This window comes from Prunus avium, chromosome 7, assembly GCF_965620075.1.
Source record: "Prunus avium chromosome 7, drPruAviu1.hap1.1, whole genome shotgun sequence".
NCBI lineage: Eukaryota > Viridiplantae > Streptophyta > Magnoliopsida > Rosales > Rosaceae > Prunus > Prunus avium.
The window spans coordinates 8,264,160-8,277,796 of record NC_142290.1 but is presented as its reverse complement, the minus strand read 5'-3'; the positions used below and the strand labels follow the sequence as shown (position 1 = coordinate 8,277,796).

Below are 13,637 nucleotides of genomic sequence, written 5' to 3'. Positions count from 1 at the left end.
AATGAATGAGTAACAGAGATGGTGCTCCGGCGCCTTGAAAATCAAGGGTCGTATGATATATTGATGAATGGATTTTCCTTACAAACTAACACTACTCCTAGGAAAGCAAGTAAAGATATTGAAAGTGCACTACAGGAAAATATAATTTGCTCCGTGGGAGGCTTTTGTTTGGTGTTTGAACACTGTGAATGTAGCTTGAGCATTGTATTTATAGGAAGAGTTCTTGGAGGAGTAATCGAGGCTAAAAATCTGCATGGTGGAGCCTGATTAGAGCAAGTGGGTAGTCCAATCGACATTTGGGATTGTGAAGTATGGTGGTGTGACCCCATAAATCCCGGTGAATCTCGGCCGCCGCCCTGATCGTGGGTTTTGCGCTTCTGGCCGTGGAGACGCATTTATTGTGTCTGATAGTTGGTGACCCAATCTCTCAAACTGCAAGAATTCTTGTGAGAATGTCTGCGTCTAATCACTCTGATTCCTGTCACCAAACCCTGACTTCAATCACTTCCCACCTTTCCTCGTCCATTAAATGCTTATTCGTGATCAGTGGTTTTGCTACCATAAACAGAGGCATTGCTTCATTAAATGAAGCGTGGGACCCTGCTGCCACTTGATGATCTGACCTTAGTGCCTTTGGCCGTGATTTTGTTCGGCTTCGGCCTCGGCCTATAATCAAGGCCGAGATGATCATGCCTTCACAACTTTTCCTTTGCTTTTTTAGGAAGGCCAGACATCTTGGCGAAACGCCGCGTTTTAGCCTCACGAGCAAGTGTTAGGGTCGAGAAAAGGGGCTCCCTCGGTCAGTTCTTGGCCGTGATTTATTAGGCACAAACATTGCCCCCACATCCCCGAATTCTTCGGTCTCGGTATGGGTAGGGGCCGAATGGATTCCAGGGGATGGACCCTTTGCATTCCTTCAGAAGTGATTGACAACTGTTGCATTAAATGCGCAGGCTAGTCGGCGCATTTAATGCCCAAGCGCATTCAATGCCCAAGCACGTCGTGCAGGCCATCATTGCCCAGACTTACGCGAGGCGTCGCTTCGCCTCGTCAAATGAAATGACGGCCTCTGGGCTTCTGATACGTCATCGCGCTTTCGATTTGTGCGAGCCATCATTTTACCTCGCCAGCCGAAACGTCGGCCCCCAGGTCTCAGACGCACCCTCGCGTGCCCCGAGTGCATTGTCAGGCCATTTCATCTTTCGAGAATCACACCGCCTGTTCTGAATTCCAGTGCTAGTATAAAATCCCTGCCTTCCCTAATTTTTCTTTCAACGCCTCCTGCTCTGAAGCTCTCCACTTGCTTAGTGATTTCTGGGCCTCTTTCCCCTCTACTCCTTTTCCCTTCATTTTAACCTGCTCCAGAGACCCCCATTGTAGCCCTTCCAAAAACCGGGCAGCCATATCTGCTGAACCTCGCGACTCGGGTGTTTGGCCATAGTCAGATGGCTCTTCCTCCACTGCTGCCCCCCGTTTGCCCTTCGCCTCGGAAAGTCGACGTGAGCCAGAACCAAAGTGTGGCCGAGATTCTCTCCCAGCCCTGGAGGAAGATGACCTTTCTCCCTATGAGGCCGAGGAGAAATTGCAATGCGATTGATGAAGATGGGAGGGTCTGGTATGATGATTCCAACGTGGCCATGGCCGTGTTTATTCGGCTGGGCACTCGGGTTGCACCCATGTCCAGAGTGACGCCCCTTCCCTCGGCCGAAATGAGGGCCCCGGGTTCGCCTGATCGTACTCGTGTCCTGAGTGCCGCCCCTTCTCTTGGCCGGAATGACGGCCTTGGGCTCACCTGGTCATACCCGTGTCCTGAGTGACGCCTCCAGTCTCGGGAAGAAACATCTACTTGTCCAGCGAGGGGACCATGAAGCTGATGTTCGTAGACTTACGATGCAATCTTTCCTTATGCATATCTATATGTTGTAATCGGCCATGAGCTGGCCGTTCCTTTGTAAACGTGACCCCTTTTTAAAATAAATGAAGTATGATTCCTCTTTCCTTCTGTCTGAAAGCATGCCTTGTCTTTTATCTTCGTTGTGTTGTTTACTTCCAGTTGTAAGAACCTCATAATCCATTCTCGGCCGTCTCCCATAATGACGGGGTATACTTCTTTAAATACTGGCCGTTTATTGGTAGGTTGTGCCATTCTCCATCCCTATCCTTTAATTGGAATGCGCCTCGGCCCAGGATTCGTTCGATAACAAACGGCCCCTCCCAGTTAGGTGAGAATTTGCCGAACCGAGGGTCCTTAGTTCCGATAGGAAGCACGGCTCGCCATACCAAGTCGCATTCGGCGCAAGTCTTTTGCTTGACCTTTCGGTTATAGGCCCTTGCCGCGATTTGCTTCTGTGCCTGTATTAGGTTATAAGCATCGAGTCTGGACTGCTCCAAGTCTTCTGACTCCTGAGCCATAGCTTGCGCATAGTCCTTCCTTTCTTTACCAGGCTGCTCGGTCACACGGAGAGACCGAATCTTTAACTCCATTAGAACGATGGCGTCATGACCGTAGGTTAAGGCATAAGGAGATGTGCCCGTGGCCGATCGCTTTGTGACCCGGTAAGCCCAAAGGGCTTCAGGGAGTAAGTCATGCCAAGCCCTTGGTTTTTCCTTAATCATCTTCTCAAGGATGCCCTTGATTACCTTGTTGCTCGCCTCGGCCTGTCCGTTAGACTGGGGGTAGTAAGGTGTTGAGTGAACCAATTTGATCCCCATTTTTTCGGTATACTCCCAGGTTTCGGCCGATGCAAAAACTGGGCCGTTGTCGGCCGTGATAGTTTCAGGTATACCAAACCTGTGGACGATGTGTTTCTCGAAGAATATGACCACCTGCGCGCTGGAAATTGACCGATAGGACTCCGCCTCGACCCATTTAGTAAAATAGTCGGTTGCCACCAAAATCCATGCGTGTTGGTTGGACGCGGCCGGATAGATTTTGCCGATGATGTCCACGGCCCAACCCTCTGAACGGCCATGGTTTAGTAACCGGGTGGAGGGCCTCGGCTGGTACCCTTTGTATGGGGCTGTAGATTTGACATTTGATACACCCCTTCGCATACTCTATGCAATCTTTTAAAATGGTCGGCCAGTAATAGCCGTGCCTCCGAACCAACCATCTCATCTTGACGCCAGATTGATGAGCGCCGCAAATCCCCTCGTGGGATTCGGTCATGATGACCTTGATGTCTTCGGCGCTGGGACATAGGAGCAATAAGCCGTCTGATCACTTTCGATATAGCTCGTTCTGGTAAATTAAATAACACCGGGCTAGGAAACATGTAGTCCTCTCATGGCTGCCAGAGGGGTCGCGCAAATACCTTACTATAGGGTAGCGCCAATCGGCCTCGGCCGTGTTGATTTCGTTGGTGATCTCGGCCGATGACACTTGCGTTGTCATTCCCCATTCAGCCAAAGCTGGCAAGGTGCGCCTCTCGATTCTTATCACACGATCGTGGTCATTGTCCGGAATATTCACACCTGACGCCACTTGGGCCATCTCATTGGCCTCATGGTTTTCGGCGCGCGGTACGTGGACAAAGGAAACCCTGGAGAAATCGTCGGCCGTATTGAGGGCCGCTACGTAATACATAGTTAAATTCTCGCTCGTGCACTGGTATTCCCCGGTCAGTTGGTTAATTACCAGTTGAGAATCACCGTAGACCAAGACACGGGTCGCCTTCATTTCTTTCAGAATTTCGAGGCCGATGATGAGTGCTTCGTATTCGGCCTGATTGTTGGTGCATTTGAAATCAAGCTGGAACGCAAATTGCCACCTTTGTCCTTGAGGGGATTCGATCACGACTCCGGCTCCGGACCTGGCCTCGGTACTGGAGCCGTCGAAGTACATGGTCTAGTAGTTCTTCTCCATGCGGGCCATGCCGATCTCGACCTCCAACTCCTCTTCTTGCCCCTGAGCCAGGTGGTGAGCCAAGAAGTCAGCCAATGCCTGACCCTTGACCGATTTCTGAGCCACATATTGGAAGGTGAATTCGAACAATGCCATCGTCCATTTCCCGATTCGGCCGCGTATGATCGGCCGAGTGAGCATATATTTGATGAGATCGGTCTTGAAGATGATCTGAACGACCAAGGGGAGCATATAATGGCGCAACTTGGTAGCCGCGAAATAGAGCGCTAAGCATAGTTTTTCGATCAGTGAATAGTTTAGTTCGGCCATGTTAAGGGTACGGCTCAGGTAGTGCACTGCTTGCTCTCGTTCTGACTCATTGTTTTGAGCCAGCAGACAGCCGATAGAGCTCTCCGAAGCCGAAATGTAAAGTCTCAAGGGTTTCCCTCTTTTCGGTGGCATAAGGACCGGTGGTTGAGATAAATATTTCTTAATATCGTCGAGGGCCGCTTGATGTTCTGCTCCCCATACGAACCGTTCCGTGTCTTTCAGTTTGAGCAGAGGGGTCAATGGCCAGATTTTCCCTGCCAAATTGGATATGAGCCGCCTTAAAAAGTTGACCTTGCCGAGGAAGGACTGGAGCTCCTTCTTGGTCCTTGACGGAGGGGCCGCCATGATGGCCGTAGCTTTATTTTTATCTACCTCGATTCCTTGTTGGTGAACTAAGAAACCGAGGAAATTCCCGGCGGTGACGCCGAAAGCACACTTCTTCGGGTTCATCTTTAGGTCGTGCGCTCGCATTCGGTTGAAAGCCTGTCGGAGATGTTCTACGTGGTTGGCTTTGGACGGGGACTTTACAACCACGTCGTCGATGTAGACTTCAACGGTTCGGCCTATAAGGTCGTGGAAAATAAGGTTCATAGCTCGCTGGTATGTCGCGCTGGCATTCTTTAGGCCGAACGGCATGACCACCCACTCATAGGTTCCGATTGCGCCCGGGCATCGGAACGCCGTTTTGTGGACATCCTCCTCGGCTATGAAAATTTGGTTGTAACCAGCATGGCCGTCCATGAAAGACAAGAGTTCGTGTTTTGCCGCTCCGTCTACCAGGAGGTCTGACATAGGCATGGGGTACTCGTCCTTTGGGGTTGCAAGATTCAAATTTCTGTAATCGGTGCAAACCCTCAAGGCCCCAGTCTTCTTCAAAACTGGTACGATGTTGGCCAACCACTCAACATATCGGGCCGTTCGGATGAAGCCGGCTTTAAGGAGCCGTTCAATTTCTTCCTTGACTTTAAGTTGCACTTCGGTCGAGAACCACCTCTGCGATTGTTGGAAAGGCCTAAACCCCTCCTTGATTTTTAATTCGTGCTCAACCAAACTTCTCGACAACCTGGGCATCTCATGGTAATCCCAAGCAAAACAATCCTTATATTCATGGAGCAGGCCGATAATCTCGGCCGCTAACTCAGGGTCCAAAAGCTGGCTTACGAAAAGAGGCCGTGGCTCAGCCTCCGACCCTACATTGATTTCTAATAAAGGGTCCTGGACCTCAGGGTAGTCATCCTCCATCTCGGCGGGTGCCGTTTCTAGGTCGTCAAACGTCAAAGCGTCCGTCTCGTCTGATTCGTGGAGGAATTCGATCAGGTTGATTGGTGAGTTTGGCCGCAAGGATTCCTCCGCCCAATGTTCCAGCAGTCTTTCCAGCAGGTCGTTCACGGCCGCCGCTCCTTCTTCTTTAGTGGCTTTGTCTGTCATCTAAAGGCTGGTGAGGTCGATCAATACTTCGCGCGCCGAATCCTGTCGGACATTCTCGGCGCCTAACTCCAGTACTTTCTGGGCTGTTGTCCTGGTCGGTCGGCCGCTTGCATCGTGGCCGGTGAGGACAACCCATCCAACGTCGTCGTCGTAAATTCGCGCTTGCACGATGTTGGTTTCGAAGGGTTTTTCGTCGGCCGGGTGTATGGACACCCTCTGGCCGTCCCAAAAGAAAAGTAGTTGGAAGAGGGAGGACGGTATGCATCCGGATTGGTGGATCCAGTCACGACCGAGCAATATATTGTAGTCCACACTGGATTCAACTACGTAGAAGGCTGCGACCCTTGTCTGGTCGGCCACGGTGATTTTTAACGGCAATACCCCGTTGGTTTTAGATTTATCGCCGACAAAACTGCTTATGACCACGTCGCTGGGGATGAGGTCCTCCTTTAATTTGTCCAGCTTCCTCATCAGGGAATAGGGAAGGATATTGACTGTGGCCCCACAGTCGACGAAGACCTTGGACACGGGCACACCCTCTACATGAGCCGAAATATACAACGGCTTGAGATGTCAATATTTGTTCGGCTCGTCTCTGGGTATTACCTCGTTAAAAGCTACGGCCAACAATTCTTCCTTTGTCTTTGGCCTCTGATCTAGCTGCTCCTCGGCCATGTCATTATCCAAGCCGTTAGTCTGCCCCCTTGGGGCTGAGAACTCAGACGGTAGTACCAGGACCATGTTCACGCTGGCCTCCCTCGGCTCCTGCTGGTCTTCCTTACCAGCTTCCTCCTCGGCCTCATAGCCGTTCCCGGCGAGGGTTTTCTCCTCAACCATCCCGAGAATCCCGTCGTATTCTTCATCGGATATTCCCAAGGTGGGGTCGTCTTCGGCCTCATGCCCGAAGAAAGGGTCGCCGGGGCCCTCGATCACAGGCCTCGCAGTCCCGGGGATGTCGTCTGTGGATGCTTTGATCTTAGGGGGGTTCGAGCTCTCGACCTTCTCCTCGAGGGCTCGTCTAGCCTTGGCCAACGTATCCCTAGCTATTAAGTAGTCGTTCAGACGGCCAACCCGGGCCCTTTCCTCGGTCGTCAGACTAAAGATAGTGTCAGCCGGAGTCACGGTGAAATACTGGCGGAGATACTCCAAGTCACCCTTGCTGAAGGGGGCCTTAGCCTCCAATCCTGCTAGGTCGGGCTGGTATCCTGGCATCCGTCTCGCTCTGGCTTCCCTGTTCGCCTAGTATACGGCCTTAATGGAGGAGTCAGATCCGTTGGTAATGAGGAGTCCCTCCGCCTTCGCGTTTTTGAGGGCTAACTCCATGATTTCACGGTTCTTAGGGGTCATGCCGTACAGGTCGGTGGCCGAATAGTCTTTATGGAATTCCATGAGAAAGGACAAACCGTTGGCCGAGAAAGGGGGATCTCTTCCGTGGTAGACGTCGATGATGCCCTCGTCTGATTTCTCCAGGAGCACGACCTTTGGCTAGAACGAAACGGCTGCCGTTCTACGGGGGTTCTCGCCCTGCTTAGGGCACCACGCCCTTGGAGGCTTGATGCTGGCCGTCCTTGTCGTAGAGGGGACAATCGGTGGTGATGATAGCCCGTCTGTAGTCGCTATTTTCTTCTGGCGCTTAGAACTCTCGGCCTGGGTCGTCTGTATCCTAGCCTGTTGGACCTGCCTCTGCATCCTTCTCAGCTGGGTTTTTGTCAATGGTTCAGCCTTGCCCCCAGGTCGCGCATGGTACCAACGGTCGTCCCGCATGACCGGCGGTTTGAAAGTCTTTACTGGCCTAGGGGGTCCTCATCTTCGTGGCCCACCGAGATACTGGGGGTCTGTGCCCCCAGTCGGTTGAAAACAGCCCTGCTGGCATGCCGACGATCGTTCTGACCACCGAATTTCTTCGCGATCGGTTGAGATGGCTCGGTGGCCTTCCTCTTGTTGTCCTGTAGCCTGGGCTGACCGACCTCACACCTGCATCGCTCACAAAGCACTGGCTCTGATTCGGCCGACGGTTCCTTTTCCTTCGCCGGCCGACGAATTTCCCCATATTCAGCTCGGAGTTGGACGTCGACCATGTTGACGACAGGCGGAGGGAATGGCTTGGAGTCAACCTGCATGGCCGCCTTCTCTGGGAACTGAAGCTTCTTTTCGTCTATCAACTTCTGGATGACGTCTCGCAGGACAACATAGTTGTTGGTGTTGTGGGACCAAGAACTGTGGTATTTGCAAAACGTCTTCCCTTTGAGCTTGTCGGGCTTCAGAATTTTATGGCCGAATGACAACTTGACCTTTTTCTCGGCCAATAGCAGGTCAAAGATAGCTTCGGCCCTCGTTAAGTCAAAAGTGTAGGCCTTCGTACGGCTATTGTCGGCCTTGATAAGTCCTTTGCAGACGAATGGTTTGTCTATGCTGACTTCGGCTGAACTCATCTCTACCTCGTCGCTCTCGGCCTCCGCGGAGCCGTCTACTTCGGCGTAGCTGACAATGGGATTCCTGTAGTAAGTCCCTTTTGAAGCCGTCTTCTTCTGCATCTCTTCCTTCAACAAGGATGCGTACCTGTCCACCTTGTTGATCAAGTCATGCATATCTCGGAATTCGATCCTCTGGAATTTTTTTCCGGTACTCGAACTCCAACCCCTCTTCGGCCATCTTGACAAATTCCCTCTCTAGTAGGTTCGTGCGGCACCATTTCCTGCATGTTTTGAACCGTTGCAAGTAGTCGCGAGGCGATTCGTCTGAGGCCTGGCTCATCTTTGCTAGCTCGGTGACCGTTATTTCTCGGTTGGTCTGATAGAAATGTTCGTGGAATATTCTTTCCATATCAGACCAATCCCTTACCGAATTCGGCGGAAGGTTTATGAACCATGAGAACGCCGCGCCGGTCAGGGTGTGAACAAATAAACGGAGCTTCTGTGCGTCTGAATCCGCCTCTCCACACTGGGCCGTGAAGCGGCCTATGTGTTCAATGGAGGAGGTCTGCCCATCCCCGGAGAACAGCATGAATTCTGGCAATCGATAGTTCCGGGGAAGAGGGGTTCGGTCAATTTCCGGCGGGTACGGCTTTGTATACCTTGGCGCCTCCGGTCGCCTCTGAGCGAGCCGTCCTCGATCATTCGCCGGACATCTTCGAATCGGAGCCCTTGAGGGGGTGCTTCTTGCTGGGCCGCATACGGCCGCGGGACCTGCTGCACATCGTTCTGCGGCCTTATCTGCTGGGCCATTTGAACAGGGGGCTTGGCTAGTACGGCCGAGCTGGCTGGCGCCAGGTGAGCGCCATGGGTTTGGCCAGGGTGCATGTATGCTACCGTCGGAATGGCCGAACCGTAATGAAGGTGGGAGCCCAACGGGAATAACGACGCCTGCAAAGGGGGCGAAACGGTCGGATTGCTCTGACCGTACCGTTGTGATGAGTAGCGGTCGCGCTGCTTGGGCCAGGGTGGGTCTGGACGGCCGCAGTGTGAACTGGGCCGAGCTGCTGAATCGTGGAATGCGTGGGACTGGTTTGTCCCAAGGATACGGCCAAAGCGTGGAGTGGTCCGTACACCGTTTCTGCCAGGTAGGTTGGTCTGGGGCTCGCCCATGTGGGCTGGGACTGCCCCGAGCTATTCGTCGGTGGCAGCGAATGCTGACCGTAACCTAACGCTTAGGTTCGGCCAGAGATGCCGAGGCTGCTGCTTTCGCCGTAGGGCTCAATCCTTTCGCGCTCTTGGCCTCTTTGTCCGGCTCTAGGAGGTGTTGCGGGCGAGGTCGCCGGCGTCCTCTCCTGGAAAAGCGTCCGTAGTTCCAAGGAAAATCTGTCCTTCGCGGTCATAAAGGATGTCTCTATCCTGTGGGCCTGCTTAGACATCAAATCTTCCACCATGGCCTGCTCTTGCATGGACTCGGCCGTGCGATCCGTCGTTACTGGGACGCTGGCCGAGATTCTGACCGCGTGTTCGGTCTCGGTGACAGTGATTGGTGAGGTGGACTCAGGAGTCTCAGAAGTCATTTCGACTGCTTTGTTTTTGAGCTTTGCCTGTGCCCTAGTTTCCACTATGAGTTTTTGACAAGTGTCCCACTGGGCGTGCCAAAAGTGTCGGCCGCGCAGATCTCACGGCCTGGGGTTCCGGGCCGAGGGGATGTGCGTTAACACGTGGCTTCCTGCTTTTGGATGCGGTGCGGTTGTGCGCGGGCGTGCCAGCACGGTCTACCGTGCGTCGAGATGTTGATGTGGATAGAATGGTCAAGTGGTGCGCCTGTTTGAACTCATCTTCTAATCAAACGATTGAAGCCAAGAGAGGAACTGATCTCGGCTGCAAGGTTCACGGCCTGAGCTACAAGGCCGTTTAGGGGTGGTGCTGATGGTGGGTTTTGGGCGGTGCTCCGGCGCGCTGCTCAGTGAGCGGCGGTCGTATGATATATGGGGTGAATGAATGAGTAACAGAGATGGTGCTCTGGCGCCTTGAAAATCAAGGGTCGTATGATATATTGATGAATGGATTTTCCTTACAAACTAACACTACTCCTAGGAAAGCAAGTAAAGATATTGAAAGTGCACTACAGGAAAATATAATTTGCTCCGTGGGAGGCTTTTGTTTGGTGTTTGAACCCAGTGAATGTAGCTTGAGCCTTGTATTTATAGAAAGAGTTCTTGAGGAGTAATTGAGGCTAAAAATCTGCATGGTGGGGCCTGATTAGAGCAAGTGGGTAGTCCAATCGACATTTGGGATCGTGAAGTATGGTGGTGTGACCCCATAAATCCCGGTGAATCTCGGCCGCCGCCCTGATGGTGGGTTCTGCGCTTCTGGCCGTGGAGACGCATTTATTGTTTCTGATAGTTGGTGACCCAATCTCTCAAACTGCAAGGATTCTTGTGAGAATGTCTGCGTCTAATCACTCTGATTCCTGTCACCAAACCCTGACTTCAATCACTTCCCACCTTTCCTCGTGCATTAAATGCTTATTCGTGGTCAGTGGGTTTGCTACCATAAACAGAGGCATTGCTTCATTAAATGAAGCGTGGGACCCTGCTGCCACTTGATGATCTGACCTTAGTGCCTTTGGCCGTGATTTTGTTCAGCTTCGGCCTCGGCCTAGAAATGCCGCGTTTTAGCCTCACGAGCAAGTGTTAGGGTCGAGAAAAGGGGCTCCCTCGGTCAGTTCTTGGCCGTGATTTATTAGGCACAAACAAATGCCCAAAACAAATAGGTTACTTCCAGCAGCTTGACGAAAACACGCGAGCCGCTGGAAAAGAGAGTACCAATAACCCAATACCTGTGAACAAAGCCCAGCCCAGATCCTTGTTAAAAATCTGGCATCGTATTCCACCCTTGACAAAGCTCCATAAATAGCCAACAAGAAGCCATTGCAAGAACCAAAGGAAATCCATGTGTGTAGGAAGAATACCCAATGGACAAACGACTCTATCCATTCTCTTTTTTCTCTGCAAACTCTAATTTGAAAACCAAGGGAGAAAGAAGGTGGCGCCTCATCCCTATGAGGAGGTGCAGCCGCATAAAACCTTTGACCCAGGCACTCTGGTTGAAGAGATTTCACAAGAAGGGGGTAATTGGAAAGAAGCAAAGGAAAAATGGGAATGGAGGATCGACGAAATTAGGGTTCCAAATGCCTATAAAAGAGAGCTTCCTCTACCCAGAAAAACACACCATTCCATAGCACGACCAAGCTTTGTCAAGCAAACTGGAATTTACTCTAAACGCCTCTTCCTCCATTTTCTTCTCCCTTTTCTCATTGAAATCCTCCTAATTTTCTTCTTTCCTTACTCTGAACCTTTTCTTCTTTCCTCTGTAAGAAGTCCATGCTCTTCTCTCTCTCTCTCTCTCAAATTGCTAAACTTGTGAAGAATCAGCTCCCATGCCACAAGCTCTTCAAGCCAAGTTCCTTATCAGTTTGTCATGTTTATTTGGTTATTAGTGGAAAGAACCTGAAAGTGTTTTTTTTCAAAGGTTTTAGCAAGCCTTTTTTAAAACTCTTTTGGGAGCCCGGTTCTTGAACTCAGGCATTAGGGGGTTTTGTTCGTTTTCTTCTAACAATAGCCCAAGCCCATTCATCAGGCTGCTGGAACAAAAAGACCCCTACATAAATTGGCGACTTCACTGGGGACCAGGCTGCCATTTTTAGTAATGCCTCCAAAGAAGAAGACTAGGAGCAACACCATGGCCTCCCAAGATGGACCCGAGCACGGTGATTCTGAATTGAGGCAAAATGCCTCTTCTAGAGTGCAAGAACGTGCAAGTGAGGGAGCTTTCACCCTCATAGATCTCATTACAGCTATCCATGCTATGGGGGAAACCTAGAGGGAAATGATGGATACCATCAAAGAACTGAAAAGTTCCGTCTCTAAGCCAAGTGAAGAAAATGGGAGACACCCACAGGAGGAGTCTGCTGCTGCTGGAAAAGAGTCTGAGCAAAAGGGACCATCTTTTGTTACCCAGGAGGATGTCGTTGCCATGCTAGAAAGGGAGCTTAACCAAAGCCAAGAGGATTGCAAGTACATTCCTCAGCCACCATATCCATCGAGCTTACTCCAGCAGCCATATCCTAAAGGCTGCGAGGTACCAAGCTTTGTTCTCTTTGATGGAAGAACGGGGAGCCCAAAGGAGCATGTCAATCACTTCATTGATGCTTTGGGACCACACGCTGGTGATTATAATCTCCAGCTCCAAGAGTTTTCAAAAAGCCTTACCGATCGTGCTTATACGTGGTACACCACTTTGGCACCAAGCTCTGTTTGTTCTTGGGAAGACTTGGCAAGCAGGTTCTGTAAAAAATATTTCTAGCACGAAGAAAGAGTCACTACCACTCAACTCAACAATACTCGTCAAAAGCATGGGGAGGAACCCGTAGACTTCATGTGTAGGTTTCAGGACCTAGCCCTAGACTGCTATGATGAGAAGGATGAGGAAGCGCTTGTTGAAATTTGCATCAGCAATATTGTGGCAGATTACAGGGTCTATCTCGAAAATATTGGCATTAGCCAATTTTCTCGGCTGCTGGAAGCAGTAAGAAAAACAAGCATGTCTGTCAAACTAACGGGGCAGAGAACTTGGAGGAACGAGAAGAAGGAGGCGCACCAAACGCTAGCTATAGATGACAAGTCATCCGGTGACTACAACTCACGCAAGCGGAGGGATAGGGAGACATATCCACCATTACCATACAAAGATGAAGAATTCCATGCCATCCTCGATACCATGATTGCTGATGGAGCAATCAAGCCTCTCAGACCTTACAAAGTTCCTACCAGGGAAGAGAAGAATGATCCTAGGTACTGCCGCTATCACCAGTTCATGGGGCATCCAACCACTACTTGCCAAACTCTAAGAAGGATCTTGCATGCTAAAATATATTAGGGAGTTCTTGAGCGTCCCTCTAGGAAGCAGGCCATTGATGAAAACCCCTTGCCAAAACGAAGGGGAAAAGAGATAGTTGTTGTTATCACATGCTCCGATGACTTACTTGACGATGATGAGTTATGCCACCCATAGAAGAATGACCCAAAGCCACCAGAGGCTATTTGGGAACCTTGATGGAACATGGAAAAAGCATACTGGCGCAAATACTCAAAACCTTCGAGTTACAATGCACCATGGCCACTTGCTGATGGATGGGATGGTAGTACAGATAACGGAGTATTTATGCTTGATCGGTTCATAATTGTATATCATTTTGTACCCTTCTAGCTTATGAATTGTTTATGTTTTTGAGTTAAACTTGTGCTTTTAATCCCTTTTGTGTTTATCTTTCAGTTCATTGAGCTCTTAGGTAGCAATGGTGGATTTGGATAGGAAAATATGCAAAATGGTGCAAAAACAAGCAGACTGAGTTAGCAATTTGTTTTGGCCTTAACTTCCTCCTCCCAACTTGTATTGGCCCAATTAATATGTGGTTGGAAAGAGGAGATTCTGAACTGCGAGATGGATGGCTCAAACGTATCAATTGATGAAGCCAAGCCCAATCCGTGGGCCCATCAAAATGCACACCATGCTCAGGATTGCAGCTGCCAGCTGTTGAGCCTTGTCATCTCCTTTAA

General features: G+C 50.7%; 1 protein-coding gene across 1 annotated transcript; it reads left to right on the top strand.

The window, feature by feature from the left end:
* The first annotated feature begins 11,910 nt into the window (after window positions 1-11,910).
* On the top strand, window positions 11,911-12,957 carry LOC110751536 (uncharacterized). The gene is made up of 2 exons (XM_021952011.2): window positions 11,911-12,362; window positions 12,465-12,957. The coding sequence occupies exons 1-2, from the start codon at window positions 11,911-11,913 to the stop codon at window positions 12,955-12,957; spliced, it is 945 nt and encodes a 314-aa protein (XP_021807703.1).
* Window positions 12,958-13,637: the final 680 nt, after the last annotated feature.

Excerpts from the sequence above, each read along its gene's own strand:
- LOC110751536 (XM_021952011.2), top strand. The coding sequence starts at position 11,911 with ATGGATACCATCAAAGAACTGAAAAGTTCCGTCTCTAAGCCAAGTGAA. Across the intron at positions 12,363-12,464 it reads TGGGAAGACTTGGCAAGCAG|GTTTCAGGACCTAGCCCTAG; the intron begins GTTCTGTAAAAA and ends CTTCATGTGTAG.